This window comes from Triturus cristatus, chromosome 8 (genome assembly GCF_964204655.1).
Source record: "Triturus cristatus chromosome 8, aTriCri1.1, whole genome shotgun sequence".
Lineage (NCBI taxonomy): Eukaryota > Metazoa > Chordata > Amphibia > Caudata > Salamandridae > Triturus > Triturus cristatus.
Genome location: NC_140591.1, coordinates 220,090,185 through 220,113,725, shown reverse-complemented (window position 1 = coordinate 220,113,725; position 23,541 = coordinate 220,090,185). Strand labels below are relative to the sequence as shown.

Here is a 23,541-nt window from a genome sequence, read left to right as displayed (position 1 = left end):
TTAGTACATTTAATTGCGGTGATGTGGACCACCACACTGAAATGCGATAGATTAACGCCTGATGCGTGGAACTTGGTGGGGCTGCATACTCAACACTGGTTGCGTCATAAATGGTTAACACTTGTGAGTAAACTAAAGTGACTTATGTACTGCATACACCATAATGCACCTGGGAGAAAATAAATGTGTGCTGGTATGCCTCGGCAGTATGCTCCCCTTCTTCTTTTCACTACATCTATACCGAAAAAACCACATATGGACCACCAACTTGGAACAGAATGTGATTGGCCATGGAGAGAGTGGTTGGTGGGCAGCAGACAATGACTAGAGCTTCTTGAGTCTTTATAATAGATTGGCGGTCTGTTTTTATTATACATTCAATCAAGTGAGCACAATTCCACCATTTGCTGGTTGGGCTCTGAACATTACCTTATTCTGCCAGAACTGAAAAAACTCAGGCATCCACACATGTGCATAGAGAATAACTCACTATGACAAAACCGAAGCCCAAAGTACCAACCACATTTTCTGACTGAGATTATATTCTGCAGGACCCAGAGTGTAGATATACAAATAATACTGTGAGACATGTTTGTAACAAAACCCGCATCATGGGAAACTAAGGTGGGACAAATGTGAACTAATGATGAATACAGGCTTCAAACCGACTGGTGCAGGTAGGTAACATCTTTTATTTTGGTATCTAAATGTACAACAGATTCATCGGGTTTACACCAGTGTTCGGCCTCCCCAAAGCACAGGCAATTATAATGTTATGGTTGGTAGCAAACATATAATCGGCTCAATTTTCAGAAACCTAGAATGTCACCACCTATGAGTGTGATGCTATAACATGTTTTTAGAAAGAAATTTCCTTTTTAGGTCTCGGCTGCAAAGGCTGCGCTTGCGCAGTCTCGCTCCGAGATTTAATGACTTGGAGAAGAGGGGCTTGAACCCGCCCCTCTTTTCCCCTGTTCTTCATTGGCTGGCCTCTTGAATGCTGGCCAGCCATTGGAGAAGAGGTCAGTCATTCCAAACAGGCCCCGTCCTTTTCGGATCGGGTGGCGTGTTTTTTGCAAGAAGTCTCAAGGAGGAGACAACAGCAAAACACGCCCCCGAATCCGAAAACGACGCTGCCTTTCTCCGAGGCATTTCTGCTCTGCCTCGGAGAAAGGCGGTGGTGTGTTTGTTAGCAGGATGTCTCCTACCGCTACACCTCTCGCACTGCCCCCTCGTATGTAGATTCCCCCTTGTTTCAGAATGTCACCAAGATGTCGTTAGGACAGCTGGAAACGTACATTTCTTATATTCCTGAGACAAATAAATACGTCTCTTCCATGTATTTCCCCAATTCCTCATCCCGTTGTATTATCTCAACTACGACATCTGCGCATTAGATTCCGATGTTTACAGCGAAAGTGCGAATGGCACACATGTCTCGCATTTGCCAGAGTTTGAGGTATTGGCTGCTTGTTTGTGTTAAGGTAATACACTTGACACCGGTGGTCCTGTGGCTGTCCAGGTGTAAATCAAACTACACGTGGTGCACTGCTGTGGGAAGATATAAAGTAAACGCGTTGTAACATCTCTTTTGTTGTGTTCTCCCTCTTACGAAATGCTACACGAAACATCAACGACATTATAGACATCAAGTTTGACCCGCTCTTAATATTTTTCAAAAGGATTTCTATTACGTATTAACGCCAGGCTGCGTGGCGACCATCTTTCGAACGGAATCAGTCCCTATGGAAATCAAACAAAGACAAAATGGCAACCTTAAAATGACGGCTCAAATTCTCTTGCAATTTTAGCAGCCATGCATACAAAAGTGTTTTGGGATTAAAGAACCAAAAAGCCCCAAGATAAAAAGAATTCTATAATACAAAGCGATCGCATTAGGTGATCCCGTCTATTTCAATAGAAAAAAAATAAACGAAAGCGAAGCACATTTTCAATTTTATATTTCTTCTAGGTGAAAGTAAACGGTCTATATACATTTCGGTATGTGCATACAAACTAATTGATATTATATTGCTAACATAGGAAATGTTGTTGAAACGTATTCTTTTGGACCGGCAAATTAAAAACATACTCCAAGATGGCCGCTGCAGTGACGAAATCGCTCACTGTGGGGTTTGCAGCTTCTTTACCGTGAGTCTGGTTGCTTTACGCCGCAGTTGAGGGAACCAGCCTTCAGAGTTGCAGACGTCCGACAGGCGTTTGCGGTGCCAGTGATGGGTCGGAGTCTAGGTGAGTTAGCCCTTCACTGTTTTCCGTGCGGGGAATCTGACAGAGTACACTGGGGCTCAAGACGGCCCGCACCGTAGCGAAAGCTTTCCACTTTTATGCTATTGACTCTGGGTCTGGTGGCGTAGTGTTTGCCGTGTACAAACACATAGCAGATATGTGCGGGTATTATTTAACTTATCAATGTTAGCCTTTACGGTGCACGACAACAAAAATCGTTTTTGGTAAAACTATATTCTTTAAGCTTAGTATAGTGCACACGAGGATTGTCCGGCTGAGCTACCAATTCGGGAACTTTTGGTAATTGTTGGTCTTTAATTCTCGTCAGTCTGCTGGGCAAACACACCTGATAACGATTTGTTACATCACGGCCCTGTACTAAGCTACATGATCTCCTTACACTGAGCTCTTTATGGTAATACTAGTGCATGCTGCAGAGCACATTAAGACACGATTTATAATGTACACCCACTGCTGCCAAATAGTATTCTAAGACTAATACTGAGCCATCTCTCTTTACCACCAAATGTCTTATGCGCACGTACAGAGTTGTTGTCTTAGTTGAACCCAATGTTTCTGGCTGATTTACGGTGGAGAGAGATGGTTTGAGTTCCCAAGGCCAAGCGGGTAACATATTATCGGATTGATGTCCTGAAAACAGTACCTTGGCCCTGTCTCCGTTGAGCTTGAAGCAGTTTATCACTTGTTTCTGATCGTCAGTGTTGAAAATAATAACTTGTGTGATATCTGCATTACGCTCCTAGCGGTAAAGCCCCTGGTCCGGATGGGGGCCCTTTGGACCTATTTAAGAGCAACCTGGACCCTTGAGCTCCTCTTGTAGCCAGTGGCTTCAATCAAGTAAGTGCCCGGCAGGATGTTTTACTACGCTGTACGTGCCGGACGGAAGCCTGGGGTGTACCAAAACTGGTCAGAAGGGTATAATGTCAGGGCTTCACTTTTACTTACAAATTATAAGTAAATCATATTGAATGTATGTTAACGACGCAGTAAAATTAACACCTTACATCCCAACAGACCGATTCAAACGGGGGATTCGCGATTTTTGAAGTCCAAATGACTTTTACTTTAGCGGTCATCCGTCGAAAATTGCTTCTGCTTTAATGGAAGTCAATGGGGAATATATATACCTCTTCCCAGTTTTAAAATGGCACATATGCAACACCTGATACTCATCAATGTATAACATTAAAAAGAGTGGTCTGTTTTGGGAAAAATTGCACTGTATCGACTCTTGGAACTTGCTAGGGACAACCAATTTTTTTTTAAAAATGTGCTTGAAACACAAAAAAGTGATACAAGTTCACCACACGCGGGGAATTTCCTAAAGCTGCCCCAAACGAGCTAGAACAAGCATTTACAATGCAACGGTCTCGGCATTGTTAAAGTTAGAGCTATTGGCATTGCTCATGACAATGCCGTTTCTTTAAATGTTTTAAAAACAAAAACATAAACAAAAATAATGTCATGAGCAATGCCAATAGCTCTAACTTTACCAATGCCGAGACCATTGCATTGTAAATGCTTGTTGAAACATATATTTGAAAAGAAGGCCTATATAAAATACATCTTTTTCGGTTTTTAATTAAAAAAAAAAAAGCCAAATAAATCAAAAATTGACATACTGAAAAAACAGGCTATCAAAGACCTTTCTCTATTTATTTTTAAAAGTAAATTTAAAACAGAAAATGAGGGAAAGTGGCAAGCACCTTCACCAGAGGGAACTTTTAGGGTGATACTTTGCATCTGCAAATCGTTTCAATGTGTGTGCAGGGCATAGTTATTATGGTGCCTCAATATGAGGGTGGGTATTCTACCCAGCAATTTTACCATCATTGGTTTGATTTATTTGTGGAGGATAGAGGGTGGCTTGTGGGAATTCATAATTCTCTCAAAATGAAAAACTGGGAATAAAAGACTGTATTCTTAGTAAGTGGACCTTATTTCAAATTCATTAAGAAAAAGAATAGAAAGCTTGTCGTTTTAACCCTGGAGGAGGGTGAAGCAAGAAGATATGGAAAGATGCTTGAAGTACTTGAAAAATGACTTGAAAGCATAGGTAAAGATTTCCTTTCAAAACGCCATCTACATATTTCGCGAATATGTACATTCTTTACAAAAGTAGAAATAAAGCAAGCTTCAGCCAACCTTGAAGGAGTCCGTTGGCATTTTAGTAACATGGTGAAGCAGAATACAAGCGACCTACAAACAAGCTCTTTTGAGGGGGCTAAGACAGTGAGGATAGCAGAATAACTGAAAGAATATGTTTTGCTTTTTGACGCTTTGGTTTCATGCAAATATTGCCTTAGATTACTTTAACAAAAGTTCTCTCTCTGTTGGAAAATTACGATTTGGTGAAGCCGCAGTGGGTGAAATGTTTGAATTAATGTGGTAGTCTGAAATAACTTTTGTTAGGAACGATGGGCTAGGTCTCAAGGAAAACTTGTTCCTACAGAATAGGTCTTGAGAGACTATATGGTCTGCGTGTCACTTTTCTGCCTTTCAGATGCAATATGGTATAGACATCCTAACAGGTACCTCTACACGACACCTTTATGTTTCGCCAGTGTTTACGGTATAGTGACTTTCACCTGGGGAAAGAGGATGAGAGAAGAAAGATGGTTCTTTTAGTATTTGAACGACATGAAGAATGGATAGATCTACCAGGAGGAATTTATGGGATCCCCTTTAAAACAATGCTGTTCCTGTTCTTTCGAATGAAACGTTCTTCAATTGCAAGATCATATTAATTTACCAGACTGAACGAAGGGATGCAATAAAAAAGCAAACATAAACGTTAAAAATGTTAGTTGTGAATCTGAGCATAGGTTGAAACAGTGATGATGTTAAGTTTCATATTGTGACCTTAGATCTCTAAGTTGGTGCTGTGAGTCTATTTGATGATTTTACTGCATTTGAAGCCATAAAGACAAGATTCTTAAACAAATATGCACATTTTTCATTTTCCTATAAAGTACCAATGGTCCCCAGCATACCCCCACTTAGGCATTTGTTAAAATATAATTTAATAACATCCATCCTTGTAAGTATGCTATAGATGGCCCAATGCCCTGTTTTTGACTAATGGTAACATTAAAAAAATCTAAAATGAGCAGACATTGCAGAGATAAAAAAGGTTTGCTTGTTGTGAATGGAAGGGAGTTCGGATTAGGAGTAAACAAGTAGTTCCAGTAGATTTCTTACCGATATTCAGCTTCCTACAGCCCCAATGTGCGAGAATATTACAATAGAGTAAATTAATAATATGATGGATGCCTCCAAGAAGTCCATTGATATGAATTATCCAACAGCAAATGGCTGTCTTGGATTAGAATCTGCAAGAAGCATTTGGTGCCAGATGTATCATACATTTTTCCAGTCGCAAACAGCCTGATTCACACCATCGGGCCATTTGAGACCGGAAAAGGAATATGCTACTTACCAGTATGCATCTGTTCTTGGCATGTAGAGCTGCAGATCTACACACTTGTGCATAGATCGCCATCTGGTGTTGGGCCCGGATGTTTGCAGGTGTTTTTCCTCTTGGAAAGACTTTGGAAGTCACGAGGTCGGTGACTCCTCCTTTGGATCGTATTGCGCATGGGCTTCGGCTTCATCCTCAGATTGTTTTTCGCCAGCAGGGAAAGATGGAGCGTAGTAATAACAGTGAAGATGCCCATGTGTGTTGTATCTAAATAAGATAAACTGGAACAGATGAAGGTAGCCGGGGAGGCGGGTGGGCGTGTGTAGATCTGCACCTCTACATGCCAAGAACAGATGCATACTGGTAAGTAGCATATTCCGTTCAAGGCATATGAGCTGCAGATTACACACTTGTGCATAGATTATATAGCAGTACCCATCCTTAGCGGCGACCACCCGTATCTGTTGCAGTGGTTTGAAATAATGTTTTGAGTACAGCCTGGCCCACACTAGCCTGTTGCTTAGTTTGCACATCTACACAATAGTGTTTAGTGAAAGTGTGCGGTGTTGACCATGTAGCTATCTTGCAGATATCATCTAATGGGATATTCCCTAAAAATGCCATTGAAGCCCCTATTTCACGTGTAGAGTGGGCTTTAGGGGGAACAGATAGCGTTCGTTTTGCTTTGTGGTAGCAAATCTGAATGCATTTGACAATCCACCTAGCTATTCCCGACTTGGAGATGGGGTTGCCCTTGTGTGGTGGAGAGAAAGAAACAAACAATTGTTTGGTCTTACGGAAAGGTTGTGTTCTCTCTATGTAGCAGAGTAAGGCTCTTTGGACATCTAGTGTGTGAAGAGGTCTCTCTGCAACGGTCTGTGGTTGCGAGAAGAATACTGGTAGTTCTACCGCTTGGTTTAGGTGAAAGAGGGAAATGACTTTAGGGAGGAATCTTGGGTTGGTACGGAGAACAACCTTGTTATGGTGCATTTGGAGAAAAGGTTCTTGAATGGTAAATGCTTGTATCTCACTGACCCTTCTGAGGGAAGTGATGGCGACAAGAAAAGCGGTTTTCCATGTTAGGAATTGAAGTTCACATTTGTGCAGAGGTTCGAAGTTAGTCTGGTGAGAACAATATTTAGGTTCCATACAGGTGAGGGTGGCAGTCTGGGGGGAATTATTCTTTTAAGGCCTTCCATGAAGGCTTTAATGGCAGGTACTCTAAAGAGTGATAGATGTTGCCTGTTTTGTAAATAAGCTGCTATGGCTGCGAGGTGCAGTCTAATAGACGTATAAGCTAGATTGCATCTTTGTAGGTGTAGTAAATAGCCTATGATGTGTTGAATGGACACATCTAGGGGATTGATGGTATTGTTGTGACAATAGACAACAAAACGTTTCCACTTGGCGGCATAGCATGCTCTAGTGGTGGGTCGTCTAGCTTCTTTGATGACGTTCATACAGTCAGGTGGAAGATTTAGGTAACCGAATTCTAGGATTTCAGGAGCCAGATCGCTAGGTTGAGCTGAGCTGGGTCCAGGTGCCTGATCTCTCCATGGTTCTGGGTTAAGAGGTGTGGAGAGAGGTGTAACTTTTGGTGCGGTACTACAGAGAGTTCCAGCAGTGTGGTGTACCACGGTTGCCTGGCCCAAGTTGGAGCTACTAGAATGAGCATGAGGGAGTTTTGTTGTAGTTTGCGCACCACTAAAGGAATGAATGGGAGAGGCGGAAAAGCGTACGCAAATCTGCCTGACCAGTTCATCCATATCGCATTGCCTTTGGACAATGGGTGTGGATATCTGGCGGCGAAGCTTGGGCATTTGGCATTTTCGTGGGTGGCGAAGAGGTCTATCTGTGGATGCCCCCACATTTGAAAGTACAGGTGAAGAACTTGTGGGTGTAGTTCCCACTCGTGGGTCTGTTGTGTTTGTCTGCTCAGTAGATCGGCCATAGTGTTTTGGACTCCTGGGACATGTTGGGCCAGAAGGAAGATTTTCTGGGGTATGGCCCATCTCCATATGCTCTGTGCTAGCTGAGAGCTGTGGAGAGTGCGTGCCGCCTTGTTTTTGTATATAGTACATGGCTGTCATGCTGTCTGTGCGGACTAGGATTGCCTTGCCTGAAATGTGTGTTTGAAAGGATTTTAGGGCCAAGAAGATGGCTAGTAACTCCAGATGGTTGATGTGGAGTGACTTCTGTTGAGGTGTCCATCTGCCCTGCATGGTGTAATGTAATAGGTGAGCTCCCCAGCCGGAGAGCGATGCGTCCGTTGTCAGTACTATCTGAGGAACCGGGTCCAGGAACGGTCGACCTTTGGAAAGGTTTGTGGTGGTCCACCACTGCAGAGAGCGATGGGTACGACAGTCTACCAAACACCAGATCTGTTAATTGACCTTGGGCCTGGTTCCATTGGCGCGCTAAGCACTCTTGGAGAGGACGCATTTGGAGTCTTGCGTGAGGAACTATGAATATGCAAGAGGCCATCATCCCTATTAGTTGCATAAACACCCGAGCTGGAAGAGAGTGTTGTGCTATAAATTTTGCGCTTAGAGCCAGAATGCTTGTAATCCTGGCAGGACTGGGGTAGGCTAGCGCTTTTGAGGTGTCTATGGTGGCACCGAGGTATTGTTTCATGTAGGATGGTTGTAGATGGGACTTTGCGTGGTTTACTGTGAAGCCCAGTTGGTGAAGTAGCTGGATCGTGGCATGTGTGTATTGTACACACTGGTTGTATGAACTGGCTTTTATTAGCCAGTCGTCTAGGTATGGGAAGACATGGATGTGTTGCCTCCGGAGGTGTGCTGCCACGACTGCTAGGCACTTGGTGAATACTCGTGGTGCTGTTGTGACTGAATGGGAGTACTTTGAATTGGTAGTGTTGGTTGTCCAATACAAATTGGAGGAACTTCCTGTGAGCGTTGTGCACAGGAATGTGGAAATAAGCGTCTTTTAGGTCTAACGTGGTCAGGAAGTCGTTTTGGGAGAGCAGTGGAAGTACCTGCTGAAGTGTTACCATGTGAAAATGGTCTGAGTGTATGTATGTGCTTAGGGTCCGGTGGTATAGGATGGGCCGTAGAGTCTCGCCCCTTTTTGGTATGAGAAAATATAGGGAGTAAACCCCTAGATTTCTTTGGTCGGCAGGAACGTGTTCTATCGCCCCTTTTTGTAGGAGGGAGATTACCTCCTGCTTTAGTAATGTTAGATGTTCCTGTGACATTGGGCGTCTGGGTGGAATGTTTGGGGGGGTAGATATTAGTTCAAGGCAGTAGCCTGAACGGATTATTTGTGTTACCCATTTGTCTGAGGTGATGGTAGCCCAGACATGAAGGAAATTTTGGAGTCTTCCCCCGACGAGAGTGGGACGGTCTGGGGGAAGTGGAGGGAAGTCATTGGGTAGGTGTGGAGGCAGAGCGGGCGGTGTTTGCTTTGCCTCTGCCTTTATTATTGTTGCCCCTGTAGCCGCCTCTTTGGTAACCCCTTGTGAAGGTGGATTGGGTAAGGGCTTTGTATGAAGTGGAAACGGTATCAGAGGAGTAGCCTCTGGAGGTGCTCCGAAAGGAAGAACGGCGAAAGGAACGCCTGAGAGGGTGTGATTGTAAGGCCCCCATAGATTTGGCCGGGTCCGTGTCTTTTTTCATCTTTTCTAAGGCCTCATCCACTTTTGGGCCGAACAGATGTTCTTGGTCAAAGGGATGGTTCAGGATGGAAGCTTGTACTTCTGGTTTAAATCCTGAGATCCTTAGCCAGGCATGGCGACGGAGGAGGACGCTAGTATTGATGGCCCTGGAGGCGGTGTCGGCTGCATCTAGGGCACAACAGATGGAGGTATTAGTGATGGTTTTGCCCTCCTGAATTAACTCGTTTGCCCTATTTCTGTATTTGTCAGGGAGATGTTGCATTATGGCTTCTAGTTCGTCATAATGGGCCCTGTCATATCTTGCTAGTAGCGCTTGTGTATTGGCGATACGCCATATGTTGGCAGCTTGTGATGCAGTGCGCTTGCCGGATGCGTCCAAGAGTTTTGACTCTTTGTCAGGTGGTGGTGCTTCGCCTGACGCCTGGGAGTTGGCCCTCTTTCGTGCTGTGGACACTACCAGGGAATCTAGTGGTGCTGGCCCTCTGATGTAGAAGGGATCTGTAGGGGCGGCTTTATATTTTTTCTCAATGCGTGGGTTAATGACCCTGGCTCTGACCGGGTCTCTAAAGACCTCCGGAGCATGTTTTATAACTCCCTTGAGAATGGGCAGTATGGAGGTGGCCCTGTGTGTGGTGTCGAAGGTATCGAGGAGGAAATCCTCCTCCACGGGGTCGGTATGGAGACCTACCCCGTGAAAGTGTGCAGCCCTTTGGAGTAAGTGGTTGAACCGCAATGAGTCTTCTGGTGGGGATAGTCTCGAAGGATAGAGATCATCCTGTGGAACGTTAGGGATATCGGGGATATTATAGTCGTCCCATGGGTCTGGGGAGCCTGTGGGAGTGGGGTCCCCTGTAGGTAAGTCATGGGGCACGTCCCCTATGTCATCATATGTATCATCATGATCATCATCATCATCCGGAGGGGATGTTGGGGAGTGATGAGGAGGGGTTAGAGAAGGAGACGGTGGAGGGGGGGGGAAGGTGGAGGTGGTGGAAGGGGTAGGGAAGGGATTCTGAAAGGTGTGGTAGCAGAGTCCTTCCTCTTTGGAGGTGGAGCTGGGGCAGGTTTTTCCAGCTGTCTCTTTTTGATGCTGAGCATCAAATGTCCGGTTTTGGGATCCTTGGTCAATGTCTTTTGCAAGGGATCCAGTGTAAAGAGTTCTTCTGAAGGTGGTTTATCCGTCGGCACCGAAGGCATCGGGCCGTAGGTTTTCTGGCTTTAGTGTCCTGTTTGGAACTATGCGGCTTAGAAAGGGCTTTTTGTTTGGTCGGTGCCGAGATGGTTTTCGGCTTCGAGATCTCTTTGCCGGTGGCCTTGTGTGCTTTTGTCGGTTCCGGGGATGGTGTCGGTACTGAGGAGGTGGAACTGGGTTTCGACACCGAGTGTTTCGGTATGGAGCTCGGTGCCGAAGAGGAGGCCATTTTCTTTTTCGGTGTCTGTGCGGAGGAGTGTTTATCGACACCGACGTTGGGCTGGCTCGAGCCCGAGCCGCCGGAAGGCTTAATCGGCTTCTTTACCGGTCCCGAAGGTGCGGTGTGGGAAGCAGTGTCTTTGGTCTTACCTAGGCCCGGAGGCGAAGGCGTGACCGAAGCCTTCTTCGGTGCCAGCGAGGGTGTGGGGGGGCAAATTGGTACTCACGACCCTCTGTGCCGGAGTGATGTCCTCCACATCTGAATCGTCTGCTTCGGAGGCACTGACGAGGCCCTCGTCGGTGTAGTGTTCTTCTGGAGCATCGATGCCTTCTCCGAAGATGTCATCTGGAATCGCCGTCGTCGAGTGTGCCATGGTTCTCCTTGCCCTTCGGTCTCGAATAGTTTTCTTGGACCGGAAGGACTTGCACGCCAGACAGTCTTGAGCCTCGTGTTCAGGGGAGAGGCAGAGATTACATACTTCGTGGAGATCGGTGTGGGGGAATTTGGACCCACATCGAGGGCACTTCTTGAAGGGAGTCCTTTCCATTAGCCAGGACCGGAGCTTGGGTAGGCCCGAAGACCGGCGTCGATGACTGGAATCGAAAGTCTTAATCGATGAGAGCCTCGCCGAGTGTGGAGATCGCAATCGAAACAATACCGCGAATTGGGGGAGGATTGCGCTTCGATTGAACTGGAAACCTGTTCGGAACCGGAGCGCGAAGATCACATCCGAGCCCGATGGCGGAAAAAAAACAATCTGTGGATGGAGCCGAAGCCCATGCGCAATACGATCCAAAGGAGGAGTCACCGACCTCGTGACTTCCAAAGACTTTCCAAGAGGAACAACAACTGCAAACATCCGGGCCCAACACCAGATGGCGATCTGTGCACAAGTGTGTAATCTGCAGCTCATATGCCTCGAACATGCAGTTTGGTATGTATCATTCCCAAATTGCAATTTCGTAACTTGTCACCAAATCTCGACTTGGAATTGTGAATACATACAGATTTGGTATTAGGAAGGGGCGTGTTTAGGGCGTATCTTCCTAATACCGAATCGTAGTGGTATGTAGGAATGTTTAGCGAACGAAATGCGGTCGCTAAACATTCGTATTTTACCACCGACTTCAAGTAGGTGGTAACCCATTGGCAAACTGTGATTTAGGCAATTCCTAATAGGTTGCAAATTGCGACCTACCTCATTAATATTCATGAGGTAGATCGATTTGTGACTCACTAGGATTCACTAAATGAAGCTCTATGCATTTCATACATTAGGAATAGCGATTTCCTAATTATTATTTGCAGATAATTGGTAATATTGATACATCTGGCGCTCGCTTCGTAGGTGACAAAATGCTATGAAAGACCTCTGGTGGCCCTTGTCCAGCATAAAAACAGCATGACACAGACTATTGCAAACAAAAAACATGGTCAATGTTAGGAACAATTTTTTGCATGGGTATTAGACGACCTTCCATGGTGAAGAGGCAAATCAAGACAGTGAATCAATATCCACTTGATGATACCCAGGGGCACGAGTTTCTAGGCTTCCATTAGTTATTCTTGAGGCATACACCAATTGTAACAGTGGTGGTTTGGGTGCTTCACTTGCTAGATGTGGTCTTACCTAAGCACCTATGAGCAAAAATTTTGTTGGCTGGTATTTGAGGTCAATTGTTTCCAACATTCCAAAGAGGGTGCCCACTGTAAGATTTTTATTACGACTTTCGGTGTGTGTTGACACACAAATGTTGTTACAGACTGGGAGGCTCAGGGACAAAGGACTCCAAGCACAATGCTTGAAACTCTTACCTCTCTTAGAAGCTGATGCAGATTATGCTCCAACACATAGAGATGATCTTCTGTGGTTGACCTTTCTAAAGTTGGTTTTTGGCATTTCTTGTCATTGGAGGAGTGACACAAGGAAATGGATAACTGTAAACCTGTAGGCAGGTGGATGAGTGGAAAAAACATATGTTAAACAAACCAAGGAATCTAGATTCAAGTTACAATCAAAAGATTTTAAAAGCTACACTCCTTTTTAATTGCTATGGTTAATATTTTAATGTGTCTATGTTCCAAACTCGAGCTTTGAAAATATTTTGCTTTTATAAATCTAAAACAAGAAGGAAAACCATTTGAGTTTCTCAGAATCAGCACGCCTGTAAGAAAGTGCATCTTTATACATGGTGAGCCCCCAACGTTTTGCCTGGTTTTGATGTGGTTTCAAATGTAGTACACAGGGCCTCGGTCAACCAGGTCCCCTGTGGCAGTGCTACATCCCTAAAACAATCTCCCAATTGGTACTTCTGCCCACTGCAAGTCCCTAGTAAATGGTACCCTGGGTACCTAGGGCTTGGGGGCTGAAGAGGGGAGCTTGGGACCTCCCTCACTGGGACAATGCCGTGGCCCTTGCAGCCTACATGCACCTGTGCGAGAGAAAAGGACAAAAGTGACATGGCACCCTCCCTGGGTGCCATGCCAGCTATCACTGCATGACAACATAGGTAAGTCACCTATCTAGCAGGTCTCACAGCCCAAAGCCAGTGTGCACTGTACTACAGGCGAAGGCATATCTGCATGAGATATGTCCTACAATATTGGGCCCCATTTCCTGATACTGTAAGTGCCAGGGAAGCCATAGAGAGTACCTGAGCTGGGAACTCGACAACTCGAATTCCACAGCACCATGATGGCTTCACTGAAAACAGGAGTGTTTGGTACCAAACTACTCCTTTCAATAAATCCACACTAATGCCAGTGTGGGATTCATTGCACCATGTACCCAGAGAGTACCTCAGAAGTGCCCCCTGAATCCCTACCAAGCCTGATGTGGTCTCTGACCGGCTGTAGGCAGCCAGCCACCATCAGACATGTTTCTGGACCCCTGGGTAGAGAGCCCCTGCTCTCTGGAACTAGAAAAATGTACATCATGGGCAGAGGTATCAAGCCTCCTCCCGCAGGCTGGTCCAGTGCTCGAAGAGGGAAGCTTCAAAGGCCTGCCGCCTTTGCAATGCAACCTCCAGCCTCTGCTGCTAGCAGCAGAGGGCAGCCCCTGGTTTACACCCCCACTTTGGGTGGGGGAAAAAAAAAAGACAGGAGGTCTCTGTCAACCCCACCCCGAAGGTGGGGGAAGCAAGGTGAAGCACAACTTTCAGTCCCCGCTATCTTGAAGTTGGGAGGATCCCTCCAATCAGAGCTAGGACTATGAACCCTCCCACAGGAGGGTGGCATAATAGAGGGTGTAGTCACCCCAGGTAAGGTGCCCATTGGCCCTACCTGCTACTCCCCTAAAACTCCTCCTAAATGTAGTATTTAGGTTGCACCCCTAGACCTGGCACTCAGATCTGTGACGACCTAAGAAGAAAAAAGACACCCTGGAGCAGAAGCCAAAAGACGACAACTGCCTTAGTCCCAGCACTACCAGCCTGTTCCCAGCTTTGACGACCCTGCGACCTATCCTGCAGCCAACGACCTCTCAAAACCACTGGGAGGACTGCTACCTTCGAAAAAGACTCCATCCAATCTCCTGTGGACAGTGGACCAGTCCCGAAGAAGCCTACTCCAAAGGCTCCGGATCAGGCGGATCTGAGTCACTTGCCCATTCTGCACCAGTCATCCACGGACGAGTCTGAGTGGCTCACCTTTGCAGTGAAGTCTCCCCGGGGATCCTGACCTCGAGTCCAGCGTTGGCTGACCTCTTGACCAGCATTGGCAGACCTCTTCTGCCCTCCCCGACGGCGCCTTCAGTGTGAATCCAGAACCTCCCCCTGACCTCGACTGGCTTAGGTAAGAAGATTCCAACGTCAAAAAGCGCCCCTGCACAAGGGGTGGGCGAATTTTGCAAACATGCGGAATTGCTCCTTCCGCCCGTTCGCGATACTTTTTTCTTGTTCGCGAATGCTGTTTGTGTGCTCGGGGAGAAATATCTCGCAAACACGCATTTTGAAAGTGCGAACAAGCAAAAAATTCCACAAAGCCACGGATCGCAGAATTTTTGGCAATTACGCGTTCTCCGCGAGCGGAACGTAATTTACCGCCCAGGCGTACCCTGCACCCGAAGCCCTTGGATCTTGGTAAGCTGAACCAATAGTGCCCCTATGACCCCCTACATCCCAACTTACTTCTGCCGTTGTTGGTGTTCCTTGTGCAACCTCCGGTACCACGCCTGCAGCCGCTTTGCCGAAAGGAGAATCCCTATTGAAAAACATTGGGCGCCCGACATCGAACTTGCACCCTACACCCGTACGCCCCTGTGCAGTTAGGGGTGTAGGATTGGTGCCGCTTTGTGCCCCCCCCGTGCTTAAGTTAACCCCCACATCTTGACCCCTGCAACCGTTCTACTTACCTGCAAGCAGTGTGGCTCCAGGCATCCCCAGTCTCCATTGGAAAGCATTGGTCCGAACTCCGATTTTGACCTCGGCATCTGTCCACCTTGGTGCCGCTGGTGGTGCAGTTCTGGTACTTACCTGACCCCTGGCCCTTGCTGACTTTTGGCTCCGAAGACTGGGATTGTAAGTTAAATACTTACCTGTTTAACCGCAATGTTTTATTCCCATAAGATAACATTGGACTGTGTGAAAAAGTTTCCAAGGGTTGCTTTTTCAACATGAAAAGTATTTTTAATTAAAAACTTGCTTACCCAATTACGAAGACCTGGGTCTTAAAATAAAGTACAAACAAAGTATAATTTTATAACATTGGTCTGGATCGCCTTCTTGAGTCGTATGTCCATTATTGATCACTGTTGTGTAATAAATGTCTTCCACTGCTCTGTGTTAGGCCTAAGGCTCCTCGCTCACACTACCACTAATAGACCACTTTGGTTTTTGCATTGAGCCCTGCACACTTTTGAGGAACCCCTGGACTCTGTGCACGTTATTACCACCTAGTGGCAATATCATTTACAGAGCCAGCTTCCTACAATGGCTCTTTAAAATTCAAGCACTTGTGTGTGCTCTATATCAATTTGTCAGGTATGGTGCCCTCTCAAACAAATGCAAAATCCCTCCATAAATTATGGTTTACCCGACGTCTTGACATAATTTATATAAAGTCAATAATAGTGAATACGTTTGAATCAAAGTGTGTGCTTACAATTACTACTGCAGTCAGGCAATGTACTTTTTTTCGAAGCATTGAACTAGATTTGTGGTGGTGGTGGTGGTGGTGGTGGTGGTGGTGGTGGTGGTGGTGGTGGTGGTGGCGGCGGTGGCGGCGGTGGCGGCGGTGGCGGCGGTGGTGGCGGTGGTGGTGGTGGTGCTGATATAAGGGAACAACCCAAAGGATTTTATTTTATGAAAGACCTACAGTTCTCCGAGTTTCTCAATGCCCCTGCTGCCAATTTCTACATCCATTTCGGCAGCATGCTTCTGTGAGAGTATCAGGTTTTGGGCTTCCTTAAATTCCCTTTGTTTCTCTGCATGTCTCTTGTTCATGATTTTAAGCTGGCTTTGCTCTCAAAGAATAGTGACGGGTGAACTTAGAGCGTTCTTGCCTGGAGCAGTGTCTCCTGTCACCTTCGCTATGTCACAATAAATAAAAGAAATTACAGCCTACAGGCAACTGGCTGTCCCAGGGAGACTTCTTTCTCCTGTTCACTGGTGCGCAACCTCATCTTTCCGCTGTCAGCGCTAAAGACATCTTGCCATTACCAAGCCAGAGCGATCTGAATCGAGATTGTCCTGGTTTCTTCTAGCCAGAGAAAGACTGTTGCAGGAAGAGGAATAGGGGAGGTGGACATGAAGAGAAAAAGGCTTAACAAATCAATAAAAAGCTATTTCCCTTGGAGTCGGGTTTGGATACATGGACACAAAGTCTATGTATTCTGAATGAGGTGATCGGTCTATCTGCTGGAAGGTGTTTGCCAGAACTTTGCAGAGGACACTCTTGGCCTGGTAAGGATGCTCTGCTTCAGGTGTCTGCTTCAACATTTTACACAGCTGCGAGATATACTGCATTGATCGGAAGGGTTTAGGCCAAAAGCCTGTGCCACAGTGTTCGAGCTTCCTTGGAGCAGGTCCTGGACCTCTCCCCTCTATGCTTGTTGATATACTACAACATGTACGTCCACACCAAGACGATCTCTGATGTAAACAGAAGATAAAGGACGAGTGCTAGGCTAACCAAAGTGCATGCATCGCATCACAGCACCACTTGATAAGAGAACATTTGCACCGTGTGTTATGATGAACATAAAATGCATGTCATCTACTCCATAAAGACTATATGAAAACATAATTAATGCATCTGAATTTAACATATGCCACTGAAAGCCACTAGATGTGCCTATGCGTACGCAGAAAACAGTTATGCCCTTGGTTAATCACTCGCAAGTAATGCCTAATAGTAGTTGTGGTTAATAGACTGGGTGTTGATAATACTGTCATGTAACAGTGGGACCCTCTTCCCATAATAATCAGGTGGGCGCACATTTACTGTACATGCTACACTTAAATGTAAACATAATTGTTGTTGCGTACAGATCTATGTTTGTAGAACACATTAATCAATTCTTTCTTTATTTCGGCATGTTCTTTATTTTATTGCTTGGATGGGATTCATATACTTCACTGGTTACAAACTTCTTCCAAAAACTATTTCACCCTACATGGCCAAGAGCAATAGAGACCATCATCTTGCTCTTCTGAAGCAGGCACGCACGCACATCTCCACTTCAGCCATTGAAGTTCTCATTTGAAAACAGCCCGCTGAGTCTTAAACATATGCTAGTGTGAGCACCAATCGAAATCCTGTGGCACAATGTTTGTGGGTGGGATCCCACTGCAGCCCATGGTGGGCGCAGTACCGTTCATTGTCGTCTGCTCTGCTAAGGAGAGGCAGCATGAACATTGTGTATTGTGTTCTTGAAACATGTATAACATGCACATAGCTTAACAATTATGCTACACTGGAGGGGTGCTTATGCTGGAAATAAGTGTCTACATACATATGTATCTTGCTACACGATGTGCCAGATGTATGACATTTTTTTTGCGGCCGCAAACGGATCCTTCCGTTCGCGACCGCAAAAAAGGGTAATGGTATATTCAAATGCTATTTTGCGCGTCACGGACTCACAAAATAGCATTTGCGACTCCCGCTATTAGGAAGGGGCGTCCCTTCCAAATAGAGAGTCATCATGCCATGTACAACTGTTTTGCGACCACATTTGAGGCCACAAAACACTCGCCGGTCCCCTTTGTGAGTATGTGAGAAAAGATTTTAAGAGAAGGTGGTGGACCCAGGGACCACTGCCTGCCCTTGAAAAATATTAAACTGAAAAGTTTCATTTTTCTTTTTTAAATGCAGTCCTTTAAGGAAAACAGGCTGCATTTAAAAAAAGTGCTTTATTTAAAAGCAGTCGCAGACATGGTGGTCTGCTGACCCCAGCAGGCCACCATCCTGAGAGTGCTAGCCATTCCAAATGGGGGTCGCAAAGTGCGCCTGCCTCATTAATATTCATGAGGCATGCAATTTGCGACCCCATTAGGAATCGCAAATAGCGTGAGACACTGGTATACATGCCAATTTGGGAGTCGTAAATTGTGAGTCGCAAATGCGACACAATTTGCGAGTCACAAATTTATGAGTCGTACATCTGGCCCAAAGTGAGCATCGTTCTACCCACAGGAAGATATCTGCAAATTAGTCAACTGAACATGGCAACCCAAGACATTAACAATAGATAAGGGCCACCAGGTCCAGTCAGCCATCATCTGCCTACCTGCTCTGGACAGACAAACCTATCATGGTCTCCTTATCAACGTTTGCCAACATAGCTGCAAACTACTGCATGCCCTTTCTGTTTCCAAACTATTATGAAATATGATGTATTTAATTCCATGACCGTGGAAGAATTGTTTTGCCTCTCCCTTGCTTCCAGTCCCAAACCGAGACTTCTCCTCATGGAAGCACCCTTCAGATGAGAAAGGCTGACTTCTTGAAGGGTGCTACCTTTTGGGCACTGAATGTTTTCATTGTATTCCCCATCCACACTGCCTATGCTCAAGATCCGGGTTCCTTTCTTTCCACTAGCTTGCCCAGTCGTCAATCTACACTCATTTACTTCTCTGAAATGTCATATTTAATAGCCGTCAAATATGAGGTTTCTTTACTGCATTTTCCAGCACCTCTCCTGAACAGGTGCCCGCTGTCCACCAGAACCACTCCCTGAACCCTAAGTAACTCCTTTAATTGTCTAGTGGTGCTCAACTCACTGCTCAGGCCTAAAGATATGTTATCAAGCAATATATAAAGAAAACCATTGCTTTATGCGCTGTATACCGTTTCTGTTTGAAATATTAAGAAAATAAATACAAACACGCAATATACATTTTTATCAACTTCACTGACTTGGGACACCAAGCCAACGCTTAATCTCAAAGCTTCCATTGGAACACTTAAGAGAAAGTGGCTCCTTGAATCCCCGAAGTATGGATCTGGATGAAAAGAAAGAGCGCCATCTTGTGGCACGAATGACGGAAACTAAAGTGCATACACGGAGAGCCTCTTGGTGGACTTTACACTCTATTGTTACTCATCTAATGCTTGTGATTTAGAAGGGAATACGGGGCTTTTGTGCAGCACAATTTGTAGGAACAGGGCAGATTACGAGTTTGCAGCTGAACATTCTAAACTAGCTGGTATAGAAAGTAAAACGCAGAAAATAGAATAACTGCTTTTTTCACTACCTTGCCAAGACAAATAAAATAGTGGTAAAAACTTACTGAACATAAAGGTAATATGGCCTAATATGTAAGCTGGAGTGAGAGCACGTTGGAGTAAAACTAGGAGCAAGTAGAAGAGTGTGGGCAAGTAGCCCAAAAACAAGGGTAAGAAGTGACCAGGAAGGAGGAGTAAGTAGAGATAGGAGCAGAAGCGACATGTACAGTAAGGGTAAGAAGGATTCAGCATAATTAGCACTGCACAAGTAGGAACAAGGAGTGAGGAGTAGGAGTAAAGTTAGACAGTGTAGGAGTAAACTGGAATAAGAGTAGAGGTAAACTGGAGTTAAGTAGGAGTAAGTGAAGGAGGGAGAATACACTAGAACATAAGTAAGAGAAAGAGAAGGTGTAAAAGAAAGAAGTAAAAGAGTGAGAGCAGTTTGAGTGAAAGGAAGCGTAAATATAAGTTATTGTGAGAAAAACAAAAACACCAGAAATGCTCCAGTAAAATAAGCAATTAAAAAAATATATCACGAAAAGGTTTTCCTTGCTTAAGCGATCAACATGCCTCATTACCTTCAGGTACAATTCTAAGTAAGCGCATCTTCGCACCTGTCCTTTAGAATGTCTCGGACATGTCTTTGGTCATTTCTTGAAGTGAAATGAACACGATATGGTCAGTGGGGTCAAGAGAGTACTTAGCAATGCATTAAACATTGGTGACCCCTCACCCGCTCTTTAAATGTCCCAATGTGTGCCCCAGCTTTACCCTGGCCCTCCACAGACTTTGCTCCACAAACTGCAAAGCAAGCTTGCAAGGAAGCGTGTAGGTTTGCTCAGCCTATATAAAGGGGATGAAATGAGCACAAAGTACCGCATACAAGACAAGCAACAGGGTTAACGAAGCAAGGCACCTGCATTCAAGGTACCAGCGGCACGGGCGGCTTTCCAATTTTGGATTTCTTAATTCATTCAATGTCCCACATTAAAATACTTTTTTTGGCGAGGGGGGGGGGGGGGGGGGGGGGGGGAGGCCAGGGTAAAGCTGGGGCACACATTGGGACATTAAAACAGCGGGTGAGGGGTCACCAATATTTAATGCATTGCTAAGCACTCTCTTGGCTCCCGTGACCATATTTTTAGGTCTCGCCTGACCCAGCGCATGCGCTGGTCTGGCGAGACTTATTGAGAGGGCTCCAAAAAGTGCTACCAGGCCAGGCTAGAGCTACAGTGCATGTGCGCGGGCGCCGCGCTTGACTGCGATTACTTTCACTTTCGCGGCCGCTTTGATGTTTGATCACGATCACTTTCACGGCCGCTTGGCATAGCCAATAGGTCTCGCTTTTGGGACCTTATAAGTATTGAGTTATGCAACTGTTGCATGGCTAAACACTTATAAGGTCCCAACAGCGAGACCTATTGGCTATGCCAATGCTTGTTTAAATCTGACGTTAGCCCAGAGGCGGCTCCTACACATGGGCGTCTAACCGTGGCCCCACTGCTTTCTCGCAGTGCGAGAAGCAGAAATGTAAAATGGTATAAATATCATTTTACGTTTCTGCTTCTCGCACTGCGAGAAAGCAGAAGGGTCTGCCTGGTGGGGGGGGGGGGGGGCTCAGGGAGGAGTGGCTAGCCCAATGTTATGTGCGCTGACTGTTTGGTCGGCCCCAGGGCCGATCAAACCAGTCATAGCACTCTCCGTTTTCTTCATGTAGGCTGTCCTAGCCAATCACAACGCTGCCATTGCAGCATTGTGATTGGCTTAGGGGAAGATAGGGAGGCTGCCTGCTTCTGCTTCCTGTGAGCAGAGAGCAGGAGACACCACGTGGGAGTCCTCCCTCACCCGCGATTCATGCCGGCCGCGTCCTACGTTAGCCAAGAACCCATATTTATATATTCATTGGAAAAAATCAAAGGTTAAAGTGATGCTATCGTTAGGTGTTGAAATGAGAGAATCTACTGTTAAAAAACACTGAAATGCGCCAGTAATAGCTTAGTCAATTAACTTTTGTATGCATAATATTTATTTATAGCTTTTATTCAAAGCTGGCACACATCTAAAGTGGTCTCCAGGTCAGACCTAAACCACACATACATAATATCACTGGGCCAAGATCGTCTCCATAGACTGATAGGGTCTTGGATTTGTTGCAACGCAGACGACGAGGGCCCCGTAACACCTTACAAGATTCTTTCCGACTTTCACTTGTAGACAATTTAGTGCACCTTTGTACATAGAAAACCACAGAAAACATTGTCATGTGCCTACCTACCCTTGGTGGCGGTGGGGGAAATCGGGGGGAGGGTCACGGTATGCAGTACACTGTTTCTTTTCCGTTTTGAATAGACATGGACGGACCTTCTTAGTACGACAGGCTAAGAGGGTCGCACAAGAATGTAGGAAGCATACTCAGGCAAGCCAATTTTCCTTTCTTGCACTAACTTTAGTAGGTAAATATACTTTTACGATCAAATGTCGAATATTTTGCTCACTTGGGGGAAAGTGCTTTTCACCTTTACAGCTGGGGTGTGGCCTTCAGCCACCAGCCATGCTTCTCCCTTTACCCAGAGTCTGTGCTCGGTGCTGGCAGGAAGTAGCATCATGGTGGAGCGCACTCTGCACCCCATGCCACCGTGACAGTGAAGACCATGGACTGCTCTCAGATCATTAGAATGCAGTGAACCAGGAAATTCGGTTCCTAAACCGCATTAAAACTGATCAGCTCTTCTCAGCCCGTTACTAACCTCGTGTCTTACCTCTTCCACGAAAATGTGGACACTGCAACCATCCAGACCAAACAACTGAATTACAAACACCATGTAATTGATCTCAAAGCCCACACAAATTGTACCACATCGGATGTTTTTTACGCCATTATCTGTCAGTGTGATTTGATATACATAGGACAGACACGCCAGAAAGTAAAAGCACAGGTTTTACAACACTGCAGTAGAGTGGGATGTGGCGTAGTGGGGGCACCACTGATAGAACATTTAAAGAGTCAAACATTCACCGGAAAGCAACAAATGGCTTGTCCTAGAAAAAGTCACATTGGGCATCAGGGGAGCAGACATCCAGCTAGTTTTAAACACACGCAAATGTAAATGGATACACTCCCTAGATACCATCCATAATGGGTTAAATGAGTTGGATGCCAGCAGTGCCCAATTGTCATGCCTTGCCAACAAATGAATGAGTCAGTTTACCGTACCTTGATTAAGTCATGTCACATATCATGATACTGACTTACCTGCTTGCCCTTACACTGAATCTAGGTTTAATGATTTTGCCTTGGTTAATCTGGCCAAAGGCATTCAGCCAACTGTCTGTGTAATCTTAAAAGTGCTCTAATGTTTTGCCATGAATCATCCAGGTGGTATGCACATTGCCCATGTCAGTACAACATAATGTATGTGGGAGCTTGCCCCCTCGGTGGTTAATCAAATGCTTTTGGAAAATGTTTTGTTTTGTTGCCTGCAGCAATTGTATATATGTGGGATTCGTTGTGAATGCCAGCTTAATTTAAGAATTCCTCATGTTACCTCATTGTTTTACGACGCATGCGGGCTTAATCTGCAGCCCTAATGAATTCACCATGAAGTTTATCTGTAAATGTATGTTCATGTCACCAGAGCGCATAAATATTCATTCTTGCAAATTGTTATTTGCCAAATGTCATAGGCAGTGTACTTTATGTAGTGCTCATTCACATTCCTCATGGGCGCCGCTTAACTCTGGGCAGCATTCAACATCAGGCTTGGGCTCCATTATCTGCGAGGCTTTTATTTACTACCATCAGCCTTCTATGCCTCCTCACGGCCGAGCTGCACTTCTAAGTCAGCTCTATTTACTTCTCCGGACAAAGCCGGGCTCCCCGCTGTGGCCATTAACATACCTAATCAGGCGAGAACAGCATTTAGCGTCTGTCCGCCGAACGTAGCGCGTGCACGTTTCTGGCCTCGGAGCCAGGACTTAATCCGCACGTGCTCAGTGTTCCGTTTGCAAACCAGCGAACGGACCTGGATTTTGCCGCGAGGTATGTTTCTTCCCCCCGCTCCTGCACACTATTTCAGGAATAGACTTCAGTCAACACCTATGTTGGTGGAGAGGCTAATTATTTCCCATTTTGCTTT

General features: G+C 45.6%; 1 protein-coding gene across 1 annotated transcript in view; it reads right to left on the bottom strand.

Annotated features, from left to right (window-relative positions):
- Positions 1 to 23,541, bottom strand: part of MED17 (mediator complex subunit 17) — a 124,793-nt gene that overhangs the window by 67,305 nt on the left and 33,947 nt on the right. The window contains exon 7 of the mRNA XM_085621395.1: positions 12,554 to 12,684. Coding sequence (XP_085477521.1) covers positions 12,554 to 12,684 — 131 coding nt within the window. The remainder of the gene's footprint in view (positions 1 to 12,553; positions 12,685 to 23,541) is intronic.